The sequence below is a fragment of the Cynara cardunculus genome (genome assembly GCF_001531365.2).
Source record: "Cynara cardunculus var. scolymus isolate 2C chromosome LG 3, CcrdV1, whole genome shotgun sequence".
NCBI classification, from domain to species: Eukaryota; Viridiplantae; Streptophyta; class Magnoliopsida; order Asterales; family Asteraceae; genus Cynara; species Cynara cardunculus.
Window position 1 is genome coordinate 1,063,510 of NC_037530.1, and position 17,943 is coordinate 1,081,452.

A 17,943-nucleotide genomic window follows, 5' to 3' on the forward strand; every position below is an offset into this window, starting at 1 on the left:
ACTTCAGCACCTCTTAAAAAACAAACGCCACCTAGGTAACTAATTTTAATTAAATATTTTGATTAGTTGACAAAAATAGAATTACTATATTATCATTTTAGCTTATTTAAGAAATAACCTTAAATATCTCAAACGAGTAGATCATATTGGATCTCACAGATACCACAAACTAACCATTTCCCCGTACCCCCACCCCCAAATGTCAAGGGTTGTATAATAACAGACCCCTCTCTCTCTCTCTCTTTCTATATATATATATATCATTTTAGAATAGAATAAATTACAGTTTCATCCTTATGGTTTGTTAAATATCACTTTAAAGTTACTTGATTTGGACGATACTTATAAACCATTTATACTTGTATGATTTTACTTGTCATTATAACCTTTTTAGGATATAGATCCGTCCACACCAGCGGACCTGTTCATATTTATTTTTATATTGCCCATGTCCGCCCATTAATTTTAACAAACAAACCTGGACCCGTCCATTTTCTCAATAATGGTTGTCCAAGTCCGTGTTTCTAATGGGTTGTTCCGCCCATGAACAACTATACCATATATACAACTTGTCTTGTCCGGTTCTAGACGTGTCAAGAACTAGGGATACCTCTGTCCATTTCGGTACTATCCTCTTGCTTATCCAGTCTAATCCTGTTCAGTCAAGTCCAGACTGCGTACCATACATTATATAAAGTCTGACGACCAAATTAGAAATGAAATCAAAATACGATGCTATATTTAAACATTCTTAAACTAGAGGGGCTTAAAATGAAATTACCCTAACCTCATGTGGTTAAGAAGGCACCATCCACCATAAAAAAGCTAAAAAGCTATATATTCGTTCCTCTATCTCTCTCTCAATCATCGGAATCTCAGGGTAATCAAGCTTTTTAAGCAAACACAGTGGGAGAATTAAGGGGAAGAGAGAGAAAGAGAGACTGTGTGATTCAATTGGGGTTTTGATTGTTTATGTTCGTGCCCCAATTAGGGATTGTTGTGATCGAATTGGGGTTTTGATAATTTATCTTCAATTAGGGCGTGTTAATTGTGTTGAAGAAGGAACGTTTAATTTACATTGAAGATGGATTCAGAGGATGATATGCACGACGCGAACGATGCTGAATCTCTTGATGATGACTTCTACAGTGGGGAGACTGCTATGGACTCCGATGATGGTGATGCAGCCGACTACGAGTTCATCGATAATGATTCCGATGATTCTAACGATCTGGTTTCTCATCGTAACCAGGTACAGTGGATTGCATTAAAAGAACAGTTCTCGATTTGATAAGTGATTACTCGTTTATTGATGAATTTTTTGGTATTGTGATCTATGGTTTCTGTTATTGGATGAAATGAGGATGTGTTTAGATATGTGATGCTCAATTTGTTCTTAAAATAGTGATATGATCCTGAGATCAGTGAATCATTAGGGTTTTTTTTGTTGGATTCAGTTTTTTAACGGAAATAATGGATATGGCCCACTCAACTATTGATCTAACCAACTACAAGTGCTAAACGAAACTGAAACTAAGGGGCTGTTTAACATGTGATTACCAGGTGAGCATGGCAAGGATTGAGAATCTTACATAGTGAGGGAAAAGACTCTTACCTTGTTACTGCTTACGGGTTAAGAAACGTTTCCCAATGAAATCCATTTTGGTGGCTGAGAATGTTACCTGATAAGGTAGCGAGGGTAGCGACTCTTGCCAGGAAGCAGTTCCCCTGCCGGAGCTCCCCGAACCTGAAGTAGAAGTCGAGGGGCTGCTCAGCCGTTGAATTGCCCTTGGTTGTCCTACCTTAGATGAGATTGGTAAACCGCTGTTAGGGTCAACGTTATACTTAACTCTAAGGATGATATAGGAAGACTACATCTTATGTGATACTACAGATTATATAAACGACCAAAAAGTTAATGAAAGCATGTCAATGGCCCCTAAAACTTTGAGGTTTTCTTTTTACAGTTTCATGTACTTAGTGGGGATAAATTAGGAACTTCCCCTTGATAGTTGCCTACATGATCATCTGGTTAGATTTTGCTACGTGTTAGTTGGTTAGGAGTTAGGACATGGGGGTATACACATGACAATAGTGAAGCTCCGAAACTCGTCACATAAGTTACGAATCATATGATAATTACTTCTGTTCCGTTTTTGCTAGCTATGTTCCAAAATTTATTTGTTTTCTAAGCAGGATAATTGACTTGCTGCACACTAATTTCTGTTTAGTTTTGTGAAGTGAAAACTAACTGAGAAGTAATTCCTTATAAATACTTTTTTTTATTGGAGAAAGGGTGGTGAAGGACCATAATAGGCATCTACGTTCTTGTTGGAGGTTAGGGGAAAACCGACCTAAGAAATAAATTAGGGTACTTCTGAACTTGATGTTGGAGAAGGGGGATTGGTCCAAAGAGATTGATTGAATTTTGAACATGTGCATTTCAATGATGTTGAAACATCGATTGCTCTGTGTATGCATGGAGGTTTGGTTGGACGCGTTTTTGGTATTGGAAGTGAAGTTGAAGTAGAAGTAGAATGGGAAATGTATTATGTTTGTTAGTTTTTCGTGGACACAATCTTGCCTTATTTCAAATCTATTTGAATGATATATTTGTGCTTATTGACAAAATATTTGTCTTAGAATGAGTATTAGTTAAGTGTTTCTGGCTTTTCTTTTTTCCAGCAAAACTACACCATTTTGAATGAAACTGATATTCAACTACGTCAAGAGGATGATATTACGAAGATAGCTTCTATACTTTCCATTTCAAATGTTGCGGCTGCCATATTACTCCGCCATTATAACTGGTAATGTATTATTTATGTATCTCCCCCCTGCATGTGCATATTTGGGACCCACTTTACATTTTTTCTTTGTTTCCCAAAACAGTGGTGTCTGAAAACCTAATGTTAACACAAATCTGATATACCTAAATTACCCTTATTTTGTAGAGAGTGGATAATGGCATTTGCCATTTGGTTATTTGTACTGGATCATGTCTAACCTTCTAGACTCTAAAGTTGACTACCCGTTTTTCTAGACGGATGGCATAACCGTTCTAGTTCTCCTTGGAAGTGTACCATCACAATGTAAACTATTTTGATCCAAACAGTGGCGGATCCAGGAATCTTGGTGACTGGGGTCGGACTTTAGTTAATTAAATATTTTTACCTTATTTTCATCTCATTGATTAAGGTTGACAAAAGTCCTCTTATCAAAATACTTTTACCTTATTTTCATCTCTTTGATTAAGGTGATACTCGGTTTTTTTTTCCTTTTGGATTGATTCTAATGAAAATCCTTCTAATTAAGTTCGTTAGGCATAAAAAAGGTAGAGCTAGGTTACGAAATACCACCACTATTGAGTTCCGATTTTGATATTTTCCATTTTTAAAATCTTTCCATTTATGGAGATAATAAAACTAGTTAACACATTAACTTCGTTGCATATACGAACCCTAACCTTATTAACAATTAAACTTATAAATAATATTAACACAAACACTATATATAATTTAACATCAAACCCTAGCTTTATAAACATATAAATACCTTAAATACAAACAATAAACATATAATTTGACACTAACTTAAAAACTTAAATAAACTTAATTATAAAACCCTAACTTTAATAATTAGGCATCAAACCTAAAATATTTTTTATTAGAAACAAGTATTTCATAAATATATATAAATAACAAATAAACGATTAAGCAAATAACAAATAATAAACAAACTTAAACCAAAAACAGAAAAAACACAAATAATGGTTACTTGGTTAGAAGCCTAATGGGCATAGGGGAATGGGGCATTAATTACTTAGGTTAGGCGCAGGAAATGGAAACTAAAGCCATAAAGAGAGAGAGAGAGAGAGAGTGAGTGAGTGAGTGAGTGAGAGAGCTCTGGTTAGATTTCCTTTTAGAAGAACACTTTTATAGGAACAATTGGATGATTGGGGTTGGTCGAATTTTCAATGGTATCCCATAGCTATAAGTGTTTGCTTATTTGGGTTAAAAAGAAAAAAATTAAGGTAAGATTTTTCTTTTCTAGATGTTGTCTGGGTCATCATATAGTGTAGATCCACCACTGGATCCAAATATATATTCCTTTCCTCTCCTGTAAGTCTGAAAATGACCTCAATTGGGGGGGGGGGGGTTGTGCTTCAATGATGTCGTACTGCTATAACCCAGAGAGTTGGTCCATGTTCATGGATATATCTTCCAAGAGAAGTTCTCTCCCGTTCTCTCTTTGGCCAAAATTTTCGCTTATGAGGTGAAAAGTGAGCGACTTTTTTTTTCTGTAATGGAAAGTGAGGTGGCAACTCAAGCTTCATAAATTGGACCTTCTCTTTTAAGCGTAATCCGTGAAATATTTTTGGAAGAACTGTGAAAATTATATACACATATGTTCTATTTTTTCTGACAAAAATAACTTAAATAAAGGGAGACCTAACCCAAAAAATAACTTTGGGTTATTGCACCTTCACCTTTTACTATTTATACCCAAGATTTTAAAGTACGAAAATGTGAGGCGAGGCGTATGCCCCGAGGCGGAAAATAGAGTGAAATAAAATATTTATTAATAAATATTTAATAATAGTATTAAAATCTCAAAATATATTAATAGATGTAGTTGATATTATAAAATTCTAGTTTTGTCACTTGTTAGAAATATATAATAATATATGCAAACAAAAAAAACCTATCTGGATGGTGGACAATGGACACAAATGTAATATATATTAACTGACAGAATACTGTCGATAGACGATGCTGTAAATAAATTATATTTCCTTACTCAAGTCTCCCTATAATAATATATATTTTATATCTCCTCTCCCACTTTGAATATATATATATATATATATGTATGTATATGTATATTCAATGTGGGAGACTTGAGAATCGAATAAGAGCTTGTTAAAGTTAACTAGAGGAGATGAGGTGTATGGAGAAATGCAGAAGAAGAACTTGCGAAGGGCTGGAGGAGATGAGCATGAGGGAGCAGAGAGAAACCTACATATTTTAAACCCAATATCCCTAATATCCGAGCATCGCCTCAGCCCCCCGCCTCAGCGCCTCAGTGGCTTGAGGCGTACGCTCCAACTAACCCAGAAGAGGCACTGCCTCAGGTTCGTTTTTTCCACTGCGTTGCTACTGATTTTTAGAACCATGTTTATTCCTATGGATAAGTTAATTTTTCTACAATTATGACTTCTGGGCCAATATCCGAGTCATTCTTGACCATTTCAAGCTGTTTATGCTATCTTTGGCAAACTAAACAATCAAGACTTATTCAGATGGAGAAACAAACATTTTTCATGAAAAAATATCTGAATGAACAAGTGGTTGGACCATTAGTAGCTCATTAAGAGGAAAAAACAGGGGCTAAGTCATACAAGGCACACCTTATGGTAGCAAGTTATTACACGTTGCCCATTGGTAGTAAGATGCCTGGAAACCCTCTATGTCAGTAAATCCTTAAAGGTGTTTAGACAATAAAATATCCTTGCATACCCAACACAATGGTGTAGAAGATAAACTTATAATATGCATACCTAATAATTACTTACAGACTTTCATATTTTTAAATAGCTATCAAAAGAGTTGTAACGTAACATTGGTTTTCTTAATTTTGCTATAAACATGAAAGCTGAAGACAGTCAAGTTGACTGAACATAGATAAAGAGGATACCAACTTAAAGTTGGTAACATAAATAAGATCATCAAGCACCAACGGTCAAATCCAATATATGACCATAAGAGTACCACATGATGTGTGAACATCCCATGTGAAACAAGGTGGGAGCTTGGATCGGATTCCATTCCTATGAAATTTCCTGATTCTTAATGCACATGGTGAATAGGCAGGCATAAAAAATAGTTTATTGGATCTCCCTCACAGACAACAGTTTCTTTATCCACATACTTGGCAAAATAGTGCAGATTGCACTTTTGATATGCGTGGGAGACAGTCGCATGCAGGATGGCTTGAAACTGTAATCTTGCAAAACCGTTCCTCCAGGACGATGTTAATTTACCAACTGATCTAAAAGTTTAAAATTATAGCAAGACTCATCCATAATACTAAGCTCCAGTATAATGCATCATTGGATTTTCAATTATAATAGACGTGTGCATGGAGATATGCACAGGCACCGCATTTTTTATTTGCTTTTTTTTCCTTCCAGCTCTTGTAAACCTTGTAGCAGAGAGTTATATAGTCATTGTTTATTGGCCTCAATCTTCTAGGTGGTAACAGGAATGCTGTCTCAATCTGCTGAATGAATTTCGATATTTTGAACCTACAGGAGTGTCAGCAAAGTGAATGATGAATGGTTTGCTGATGAAGAAAAGGTTCGCAGGGTTGTTGGATTGTTGGAGGAACCACGCCCGCTTCCCAATGCTAAAGAGGTAATTATCGATAATTTGAGGGCCATCAGTTATGTTCTCTTCCCATAAGATTATGGAGAGAGCTAGACTGTGTCGTTTAATGTCATCTTTTGGTCCATCTTCTTTTCATGACTTCTAATACCTCACTTGTTTTTGCCAGTTGACATGTGGGATTTGCTTTGAAGTATATCCTTGTGATAGTATGTGTTCTGCTGCTTGTGGTCATCCTTTTTGTGTAACTTGTTGGCAAGGTTTGTTCCGATGACCATATATTTACCATCTACTACATGTACACTAGCTTGCATACTTTAGGTGGAATTGGATATTATACAGTGGTATGCACTTCAGTTAGATATGGATAGCAGTACTGGTGACTTACTGATACAAAACAATAAACAGAAAGTGGCACTCTCCTAATATAAGCCATCCCTATCAAAATAAGCTCCCAATGTGAATATATATGCATTGTTAACAATTAAGCTCTTTTTCTCTGCTTTTATAATTGTCTTTGAATGTGGTTGCTTAGATAAGCCATACAGCATTCCTCAATGAAATTATTGTGTAACCAATGAATGCAGGATACATAAGCACCGCCATCAATGATGGCCCGGGATGCTTGACGCTGCGATGTCCTGATCCATCTTGTGGTGCAGCTGTTGGTAAAGACATGGTTGTTTCCTTGGCCTCACATGATGATAGAGAGAAATATCGACGTTACTTCCTTCGTTCTTTTGTGGAAGACAATAGAAAGGTAATTGTGTGGTAGAATCTTTGAACTAGGCTGTTGGTTAGGGTGTGGGAAAATAGTACAGATAGCTAGCATAATTTCATGCTTTTTTTTCATGGTCAATACATGGTTGTTTCGTTGTATGCTTTGGAGGAATTTTTTGATATTTAGGCAGAATATCATGTATATACCTCCAATGCTCTCAAACAAGGATGGAGGATTATAAGGATCTGTCCATGCAGCACCTCACTTCCCATGGTATTTTGTCATCTCACTAAGTCCCTTCTTAGAACTCACTAGCCAAGAATAGAAAATAGTAACCGAGTAAACCAAACCAAAGGAATCCAGTCAATCCCACACGGAGTAGGGTCTAGGGAGGGTAAGATGTACGCAAATCTTTCCTCTACGCCAAGGGGTAGAGAAGCTGTTTCTGTGAAGAACCCCAGCTTGTGAAAAATTTTGCGAATAACTTTTTGCGACCCTGGAAGTATATCTAGAAATTTCAAGAAATGAAGTTTTGAAGAGTTAATGAAGAGCGTGAGACAAACTTGGGAGAGGAAGAAAGGCTGGGAAAAGTAGAGCAAGTACACATAGTAAACAGCATGAAAAAAAGATTAAAACAAGTAAGGACATTAAAAGCATAAGGAGAAGTATGAAACAGCTAAACAGCCTAACAAGTAAGTGTGCCAAAAGACCCCTTCCTGGCTAAAGTCACACGAAAGCTACTCCTGACTACCTCCAAAGAGTCCCCGTACCTATCCTAGGACTTTAATACATAGCTGTTAAGGAGCCCCCCATCCCACCCTCTAGTCTTCCAATCCTCTACCATTAATAGGAAGAAAGTGTTGTTGTCAATACCTGCAGCTGTAGCAGTTATTGCATACCCATTTTTATCATCCTAAGCAATGCTGTCTTGAGAAGTGGGTTGATGGAGACTGAATGCATTTTGGAGCATGATAGAGAGATAAATATACCGATTGGCTAACAGGGATTGGCTCCATCATATTGGTAGATCATCTTTTACTGCTGTTAAGTATGTTACACAGAGCCAGCCTTGCAGACTCACTGAACCGAGTAACGATGGATATGCTGTAAGATATAATAGAAGGATCTATGGGGAGAAATCAATTATATACAGATTACAGAAGTAAAATTCTGTCACCTGAGAAATGGTTTTATCTTCCTACCATTGATTATGATCTAAGATATTGTTTATTTTCACCTCTTATTATTTTCTTAGAAGATAATGCAATTTGGTACCGTAATTTGATATCTGATCCTACTTTTTCTTGTTAAAGAAATAGATACTGCGATCATTTTTTAAATGGAGGCTATAAATAGTTATTAGTCTTCATGACTTCACCTTTGCTACCGGGTCTATAAACCTAGTCCTGTTATGATCTGCACCATTATCATATTTTTTATCATTCATTGACAAATACTCACTTATATCTTTTTATTAACCACCACCAATATCCTTCTTTTGATCTTTTTAGACAAAATGGTGTCCGGCTCCTGGTTGTGACTATGCTGTGGACTTCATTGTTGGTGGTGGAACCTTTGATGTTACCTGCCGCTGCTCATATAGCTTTTGCTGGAATGTATGTCAGATTTATTAATTACAATTGTATGCTCCTCATTAATATTGTCTGCACTGCATTTAACCAAATTAGATATTTGTTACTGTTGACAGTGTACCGAGGAAGCTCATCGTCCAGTTGATTGCGACACTGTGTCAAAGTGGATAATGAAGAACAGTGCAGAATCAGAGAACATGAATTGGTATTCAATTATAGAACTTGTTATACCCTATACTTGTTGCACCTGATATATGCATCGGTTTCCATGTGTCAGTTTGTCTTAGTGATTTTACTGGTAAACAAAAGATTACAGGAGAAGTAGGAAAATATAGGATATCAGATGTTAAAGTCAAATTACTTTTGCATGCATGGAAATGGTGGGCTGTGATCTGAACAAGAGAACATGTACAAAGGGATATTTTGTGTTAAGTATTTCTATATCTTCAATTGGGATCAATCATTTAAGTAGTAGCAGAATCTGACATGTAACATGCCCCGAGAAGAATGGGAAAGTGTTAAGCAACCCTCACATTAGACAATAGAAGTAGAGAAAACAACTTGTGTGTTTCCAATTGAGTCCTAGAAATCTTTTGCTTAACTTAATAGCTATGAGCCCATATTAGAGAACACATGACAATAGTACTTGATACAACAAGGCTGGGGCCACTCATCCCAGATTATTGGGTGGTTTTGTCATGCAAAAGGAAATATGTTAAAGTAGCAGTGACCTGAGTGTCCCAAGAACATGTCAAACTGAATCATGAGCACTTGTGCAAGAAGTCCATAAAAAAACATTTTTCATGCTCATCCACCAACTGCTTGAAATGCACATAGTACTCGGATTATGTGACACCCCATATTTGAAGATATGCATACATAAGAGATATACAATCACCAACTCAATCATTGTATTTGCTATGCCTACATTTTTTTTGATTTTGGTGCATTATACTTAAACTTGTTACAATTTGTAATTATCTGTAGCAATTTACAGAACATCATGTATGTTTTGATTTAATTTTCAGGATATTAGCTAATTCAAAACCATGTCCCAAGTGCAAGCGGCCAATCGAGAAGAACCAAGGATGTATGCATATCACATGTACACCACCTTGCAAATTTGAGTTTTGCTGGTAAGTTAATTGCATGCTTTTTACCTAAAGCATATTTTGTCCTGATGTCTTAGGTGTCAAGACATTATTTTACATGATAGAGGGGCCTAATCAAATGAGAACTCAGTAATTTGTGATAACCATGAGATCCGTTGTGAGTCACTCATTTAAGATAATTATGTTATTTATTAAATAAATAGAAAAGGGTATTTTAGTAATAAAAATGACAGCTCATAAATACGTTTAATTAATTTATTCTCTCCACAAATAGGAAATCCATAACTCTCCACAGTGTATTATCTTTGAATCTATGATGCTAGTCACACAGTGTATTTTCATGGTTTCCTTTGTACTACATTCTGTTTTTTCATTGTTTACAGTGTATCACATTGTGTATATTAGGGTATCACAGCGTGTATATAGTGACAGTGGACATTAGTAGGTATCAGTGGGTATATCGTATATAGAGAGAATGATCCTACTTAATGTATCACAACATGTATACAGCAGCTATCACAGTGGAATGTTCATGCCGGAGGGGAAAGGAGAGATGAGATTTCTAAAAATACCTAAGATGCCATTATTTAAAATTTTAAGTCAAACTTACCAAAATTATTAATTTCCTAATTTAAACTTTGATTTGTGGTTGAGATTGGATCTCACATGTCTCACGAAATACCAAGTTTTCCCTTGAATGGCCCCCACTCTTATTTTCCAATGTATGTTTCATCATTATGGATCCAGGTTTATCAGCATCAACTTCTCTCCTCCCCCCCTCCTATCCCTGAAAACTTGGTGTTCTTCACTAAAAACATATTGTGAAATTTTCCTGTATGTGAACTATGTTTTTTCAGGCTTTGCCTTGGTGCATGGTCTGATCATGGTGAAAGAACAGGTGGTTTTTATGCATGCAACCGTTATGAGGCAGCAAAACAAGAGGGAGTGGTAAGCTAATTTTAAGGCTTAAGAAATATTTACACTGGGAATTATATCGTTGTTGCAATGCAAATAATAAGGTATGATGACATATATGCACATATATATTTTGTTGCTTACAGTATGATGACACAGAAAAGCGACGTGAGATGGCAAAAAACTCTCTAGAAAGATACACTCATTATTATGAAAGATGGGCTACAAACCAATCGGTGAGCTTTATCCTCTTGGTCAATATGTTATTTCAAGGGTGGATTTTTGAGATTTTGCTTTGTGAGTGGCACTTCGGTCTTTCTACTTTAAGTAGAAAGACTGGGTTTTTGGTCCTTTATTGAGTGTTGATCTTTGTTGTTACATTAGCTTCACTCGTTTCATGCTATATCTAGTTCTTCCCTTTCTCTCTTATGTTCTAGTTACAGTTGAATACCAATTACATTTGTCGAAAATTCGCATGTCTTCTTCCTCTCGGTGGTGAGAAAGGACAATCCTATGCTCTTTCTATTGAAGGTTTGTGTTATGTGGCACCTGTGACGAACTAACACAAATCGCCCCCCCCATACGGCTGGACAAACTTTACGCTCCAGCCTCTGGCATTCAAACCCAAGGCCTGATGCTTAATGAGGCACCTAGTCCCAATGAATTACCCACTTGCTTAACTAACCCCTTGGGTGTAGACAATATCTTTACTTAATCTTCTGTTGTACACAAGATGGTTCAAATAATCTACATTGTCTTGGATGATTATAATCGTGGATTGCCTAGTATGGTATTGTTTCAATCTGGATAAGAATCTTTTATGTGAGATATTGGTTTTAACGCCTCCTGCTCACTAGTTTTTTATTTGTTATCTTCTGTTTTGCAGTCTAGACAAAAAGCACTGGCAGATCTTCAGCAAATGCAAAGCATACATGTAAGGAATTTTTTATATGGTCCCTCAATGTTTTATCACCTTTAATCAATCAACTATCTACCCCATCCTTCATAGCTGATAATATGGACCTATTTCTCACAAATAACATGCTTACAAGTTCATTATCTGTACAGATTAAATTTCTGTGTTAAATGACCTATTCTGTTTGTGTCGTCCAATCTCATTAATTATACTTTTTAAGAGGTCCATATTTTTTCTTGCTTAGGCCAGTTGAATTTTCTGTTGACATATCTTTCTTAAATGATTGAGTCAACAAACTGGTTCATGGATTTCAAGAGACAAACTCACAACCAAAGGGTTGTAGAGATCCTCTGATACCTTTGGGCCGCAGACTTCTTGGTTGCTCACATATTGAACTTATATATATATAATGTTTTGTCATGCATCTAACCTATTTAAGGGGTGTTTGGGATTGCTTATGTAAAACAACTTATGTTTTTTTTGTAAAAGTGCTTATTAACTTATGTGGTATCAAACTGGAGTTAAATAAAACAGAGTTAAAATTGTAAACTTGTAATAAGCAGTTTTTCATAAGTCAGGAAGAATTAACTTATCAAAAACAGCTTATTACCGGTTTGGCACCGGTATAAGCAGTTTTTTTTCTTTTCTTATCCAAACACTAGAAAACAGCTTATCATCGGTGCCAGACTGAAATAAGTTAAAAAACAGTTTTTATAAGCAATCCCAAACACCCCCTTAGTGCATTACTTGGTAAACCATGGTTGGTACTCTGTCAAAACTAGTTTATCTACAAAGGTTTGACTTGGGTTTTATCATGGTTACTATCTAAATTGCAATGAAATATAATAATAGGAACCAAATCAATTAATAACCATCATTTTTTCTATTGAACCTATGTACGGTTTGTGGGTATCCTTGGAAATAGCTTTCCGAATGGTTGATTATGGTGGAAGTGTTGGGTTAAGGTTATACACTTGTAACCTTGTATGGGGATTTCCTATATGCAAACGGTCACTGATAGGCTGGGTTGCTAGAGAATAAAATTGTGCGCTGACTGGAAGTTTATAGCATATGGGTTTTTAATGCAGATATATGATTGGCTATGTAGACATCGAAGGAAACTTTTTCATGAAATTGCATTATTAGACCTGAATGGTGAAAACCGAAAACAGAAATTTCCGGGTCGGGTTCAGGGACTTCTTATCAGTGACGGTGATCACCGGACCGATGTGTATATCTATATCTATATATCATAAAATAAAAATATTAACATTTAAAAGGCTTTTATCCACTTTACCTCAACACTCCAAATAGGTCTCACGAAAAAGTATACTTTATTTGTCGAATCGTGAAATCATATTGTTAGTTGGATGATATTTGAACTTCTATTTACTTTTATATTATAATCTAAGACATTGCTCGTAATTGGCTTGATTATGTTCGAGACATTTAGACCTGCATGTTTAAAAAAAATTATAATTTTTTTCGGGCCGCTTTTGGTTTCGGGTTCAAGTATAACCAACGGTGAACGGGGATTTTTACCCTTAACGGGTTCCCCAACGGGATCAGCTGAACTGCTGGCCCCAATGGGAATCCCCGACAAGATCCCCCATGGAGATCGAGGCGGTTACAGGGATGGTTTTGGTTATCGGTTTTGGGGATGGGGATACCAATAACCGGACTGAGCCCGGTCCATTGCCATTCCTAAATCATTCATTGTGGGCTAAGAAGATCATCAATATTTATCCTTTTAATCCCCCAAATGCAAAGTACTTGATTTACTTTTGTTCATTGCTACTGAGGATTAATTATAAGCAAAAAATGGAAAAAGAAAAATGCAAATTTGTGGATTCCCCTATTCTATTCTGATCTGATCTAATCAACTGCTCTGGATGTCTTGATGAATATCTAGTTACTTAATAGGGAAGTGTTTTTCTGTAGCTTGAGAAGCTGAGTGACAAGCAGTGCCAACCTGAATCACAGCTTAAATTCATAACAGAGGCCTGGCTACAGGTGATGGCATTTTCTTTTATTTGGTCAACAAGCGATATAATCTGCTTTTGGGGCTTAATCATTTGAGAACTCCAAAATATGTGAAAATCCGTGAGATCCATCCTAAGCCACTCATTTAGATAATTAATGTTATTAATTAAGGAGATAATTATCGTTATTTATTAAATAAAAATTAATGCATTTTTTTAGAAAATTCCATCGATATTTCTTTATTTCTCTCCTCCTCTCTCTCCTATCTTCGTATTAGCATACACACTTTGCACACAAGGTGAATACAATGTAAACGACCTTGATAATTTTTTACTAGCGTGTTCACATTGTGTTCACAAGTGGTATGTTTAGATTTAATTTGATTGATTTAGTTTGTGTTCACAATATGTTCACAAACTATACCAGATCTCATAGATTTAGAGTGTGTTCACAAACTATAATAGTATTTCTAAGAAAGTGTTAATAATGTTAAGAGTTCATATTCAATTATGTGTGTACACGTGTATGTTATGGAAAGAGGGAGAAGAGAGGAGAGATGAGAGAAAAAAAATAAGGGGGAGAGATAGAGGTTTTTAATTTATATTAGATTTTATTTTTTAACTAATTTTTTCGTGGTTTAAATTGAATCTCACGAATTAACAAGTTCTTTTATAAGAAGGCCCCCAATGGCTTTTGTAATATCATTCTACTTATGGATATTATTTCCTTATTTTTGTAGATAGTTGAATGTAGACGGGTACTAAAGTGGACATATGCTTACGGATATTATTTGCCCGAGCATGCGCATGCCAAGAGGCAATTCTTTGAGTACTTGCAAGGTTCTCCACGTCCCACAACTTACGCATGCCAATTTTACCGAATAGGAATTGATTTCTCTGAACTTGTTTCTACCATCTTTCAGGTGAGGCAGAATCTGGGTTGGAACGACTTCATCAATGTGCAGAGAAGGAACTACAAGGTTACCTCAATGTTGAAGGTCCTTCGAAGGACTTCAATGAGTTCCGTATGAAACTAGCTGGGCTGACCAGGTGATGTCAACTAGAAATTTTTTGTGAATATAGTTTTCCCATTTGAAATAGGTAGCTAAAACTTGCTTTTGTGTGGAAGAAAAAGAAAAAGAAAAATTGTAGAGACATTAAAAGACTTGAAAAGAACAATGAACTAAGGGGCTGTTTACCTAAATGCTTACCCGGTAAGCGGTTACCATTAGGAGTCAACACTATAATTTATTTTACCGGGCAAGATTGTAGTACATCAAAATGGTATTGTATGCAGCAATTTACCCGGTAAACACTTACCCGAGTAAGAGTCGTCACCCTTACTTACTGAGTAAGACTCTTCATCTTTATGGTTGCTCTTACCGGGTAAGATTTTTGACCTTTGCCATGTTCATCCGGTAAGAAAAATTACCCGGTAAGCACTTATTGGCTAAGCAAACGGCTCCTAAGAAGAAGGTAGTATAAGTGCAAGGTACAACATAAAAGATAAGAGTAAATTACGTTTTTAGTCCTTATGGTTTGTTGAAAATTACTATTTTTGTCCCCAGACTTTCGAATTTATGGTTTTCATCCCTATGGTTTACAACTTATTGTTGTTTTCTTCCCTATGATAAGACACTTTATTGCTTTTTTCGTCCATATGGTTTACAATTCTTTTTTGTTTTTGTCTCTCGTACTTAAAGGTAAGAGTTAGGGGCCATTTACCAAACGCTTACCGGCAAAAGTCACCATTCCCACTTACCTAATGGGTTAACATTCTCAGCCATCAAAATGGATTAACGGTAAGCCTTTGTAACTGTGGTAAGTGCTTACCGGGTAAGACTCTTGATCCTTGTCTTCCCTCTTACGGGGTAAGGTTCTCGGTACTGTTATGTTCACCCGGTAAGGTAATTGAACCGGTAAGCGCTTACCAAGTTTTAAGTAATCTCAAGGATGAAAATAGCAATGCATTGTAAACCATAGGGATGAAAAAGGTAATTCTAAAACCACGGGGACAAAATTCGCAAGTTGTGACAAATCATGGGAACAGAAAACGTAATTTACTTTAAAAGGTGTATCAAAGGTGCAGAGAGCATCTGTTTTAGAACTCGCAAAGTACTTTTAAGAGAATTCATAAAGAACCGTATATAGAGATGTGATGCACTTAACTGTGCGGAGAACACTAGACAAGACAAATAAGCATGAGAACCTATAGAAGTTTATGTTGTTTGAACCCTTGACCTCCTTGGGAGGCTGGGCTCTAACCAGTAACTCGGGTACCATGGGCCAATGACCTTTTGGTCCGCGATAAAAGCACGAGATGACCACTTGTGGTCATTATAGCAGTTCCAGGATGGGATTGACACTTTCGGCTCGCTGGGTCCTATTCATTAAAAGTTTCAGTATTTTGTTCTGACGGATTTTCTTCTATGACTCCAGCGTAACCCGGAATTACTTTGAGAATCTAGTGAGGGCTCTAGAGAACGGTCTTTCAGATGTTGATGCTCATGGTGGAACCAGCCGAACCGGTGGCTCAAGGAGTTTGGGAGCCGGGAGCAGCAAGGGCAGAACCAGTAGGAGCAAAGGAACAGCAGCTAGATCAAGCGGTTCAAGAAACATAGATGATTCTGGACACTGGTCGTGTGATTATTGTACATTTGCCAATGTCAGATCAGCCACCGTCTGCCAAATGTGCCAGCAACGTCGATGAATTACATGCGACCATTTCTGTCACTCGGGTTTTAATGGTTCGTTAACTTGCACATTCCATGTGGGCAGCGGTTTAAATGGAAGAAAAACCGACAGAAAAAAACTTAGAAGACAGAGCTTGCATTTGATCTGCGATTGCTGTTGTATGTATATAGTTCCATAGTATCTGCTCGTTCAAGTCTGTTAGAAGATCTGATGTATTTTAATGTATAATGCGAGCTCTTTTAGATAACTATGCATTCGATACAACTGAATTTGCAAGCGGATTGTATTTAGACGATGTATTCTTATAGAAAACGACACCCTTTTCGCCATACGATACAGATCATGGAACGTTCGGTGATATGGTGGCACCAAGATTGCTTGATTCAACATCTTTACATCTATAGTATGGATTTTATTCTAAAATCACACGTGATTCAAGCGACTTTGGCTACGACCTGAAGTCACGGGCCACATCACCTGGACACCTGTCTTTATGTTGATTGTTAGTGTAAAATCAAATATGATTTTATGTGTGATATGAAATTTTTTGAGTTCTTTTATTTAGTTATTGTTCTAGTTTGAACCACCACATATGTACTAAATAATGGTAAACATAGTGATGAATGGAAGCATAGATGAGTAACAACTACAGTCTCGGTCAAAAAGCAACATAACCAGTAATTACCGGTCTCTAGTCCAAAATGTGTAACTAATAAATATTGATGATTAAGGCTAGGTTTGCTTTAACCGGTACGGGTTTTTTCTAATACGGTTGACCAATGTGAGTGTCATGTGCTCGCTTTTCAAAGAAATCCAGTTGTAATCAATTAACGGGTGGTAACCGGTCCTTCAAGAAAAACATAATTGATAAGACAAGTTATAACTGGATCTACTGGATCTTAACCGATCAAAATGCAACCGATTCGAATACAGATCCGTTGCTTAACCAGTTCTCGGTCCTTTTTTTTAACCTGGATATCCAACCCGCTATGCGAACAGATTAATCTCAGGTCGACACCTGCTTTGCGGGTAGCCCGGAGTCACCGCATTTGAACCTCTATGGCCACAAGCGGATTTTTATTCCTCCTTGGATTTGAACCTGGGATCTCCAAACAATTTTGACCCTTGGAGCCCAAGCTCAAACCAATCAGACACCACCCTTGTGATTCGGTTCTCGATCCTTTATGTTCACCTTTACATGGAATGGTCAAATTGCAACATTGCTCCTTCGCAACTGGACCTTGGGTTCATTGGTTATAGTTTCAAAGGCTCGAAGTGTTGACATAATAACGTTTAATTATTGATGTGTTTGGATATGCTACAAAACTGATTACTAAATGAAAATTTTGGATTTTTTTTATGCCTAAAATGATCAGATTTTGAGACAAAGAGAGTTAGATTATTGAATATAAATTTGAAACTGAAATATTTTATTCCTAATATATACAAACCAATGATTATTCTAAACAAATATCATAATTAAATACAGGACAAATTGCATGAAAAAGAAACGTACTTTAACTTATGTTTTGCATAACATACTTTCAAAACTTCTATTTTGATACCTAAGATGTAAAGTTTTAAACATTTAAGTATCCAGTTGAAGCAATAACCGGTTACTATGT

General features: G+C 36.4%; 1 protein-coding gene across 2 annotated transcripts; it reads left to right on the top strand.

The window, feature by feature from the left end:
* The first annotated feature begins 856 nt into the window (after positions 1-856).
* Positions 857-16,647, top strand: LOC112510374 (probable E3 ubiquitin-protein ligase ARI8). 2 transcript variants are annotated; one of them, XM_025115772.1, is made up of 15 exons: positions 857-1,252; positions 2,686-2,810; positions 6,314-6,416; positions 6,556-6,646; positions 6,974-7,146; positions 8,619-8,723; positions 8,816-8,904; positions 9,728-9,835; positions 10,669-10,759; positions 10,873-10,962; positions 11,613-11,660; positions 13,584-13,655; positions 14,365-14,464; positions 14,548-14,674; positions 16,064-16,647. In XM_025115772.1, exons 1-15 carry the CDS (start codon positions 1,085-1,087, stop codon positions 16,332-16,334), a joined length of 1,761 nt encoding a protein of 586 aa, XP_024971540.1. In that variant the 5' UTR covers positions 857-1,084; the 3' UTR covers positions 16,335-16,647. The 2 variants fall into 2 exon arrangements, with proteins under 2 accessions (XP_024971540.1, XP_024971541.1); XM_025115773.1 differs by lacking the exon at positions 2,686-2,810 and having other exon boundaries at positions 1,125-1,252.
* Positions 16,648-17,943: the final 1,296 nt, after the last annotated feature.

What these genes read in the sequence shown, in the direction of transcription:
- LOC112510374 (XM_025115772.1), top strand. Translation starts at nt 1,085, where the DNA reads ATGGATTCAGAGGATGATATGCACGACGCGAACGATGCTGAATCTCTT. An exon ending in CGCTTCCCAATGCTAAAGAG is followed by an intron (nt 6,417 to 6,555) that starts GTAATTATCGAT and finishes TGTTTTTGCCAG; the next exon opens with TTGACATGTGGGATTTGCTT. An exon ending in ATTCTTTGAGTACTTGCAAG is followed by an intron (nt 14,465 to 14,547) that starts GTTCTCCACGTC and finishes ACCATCTTTCAG; the next exon opens with GTGAGGCAGAATCTGGGTTG.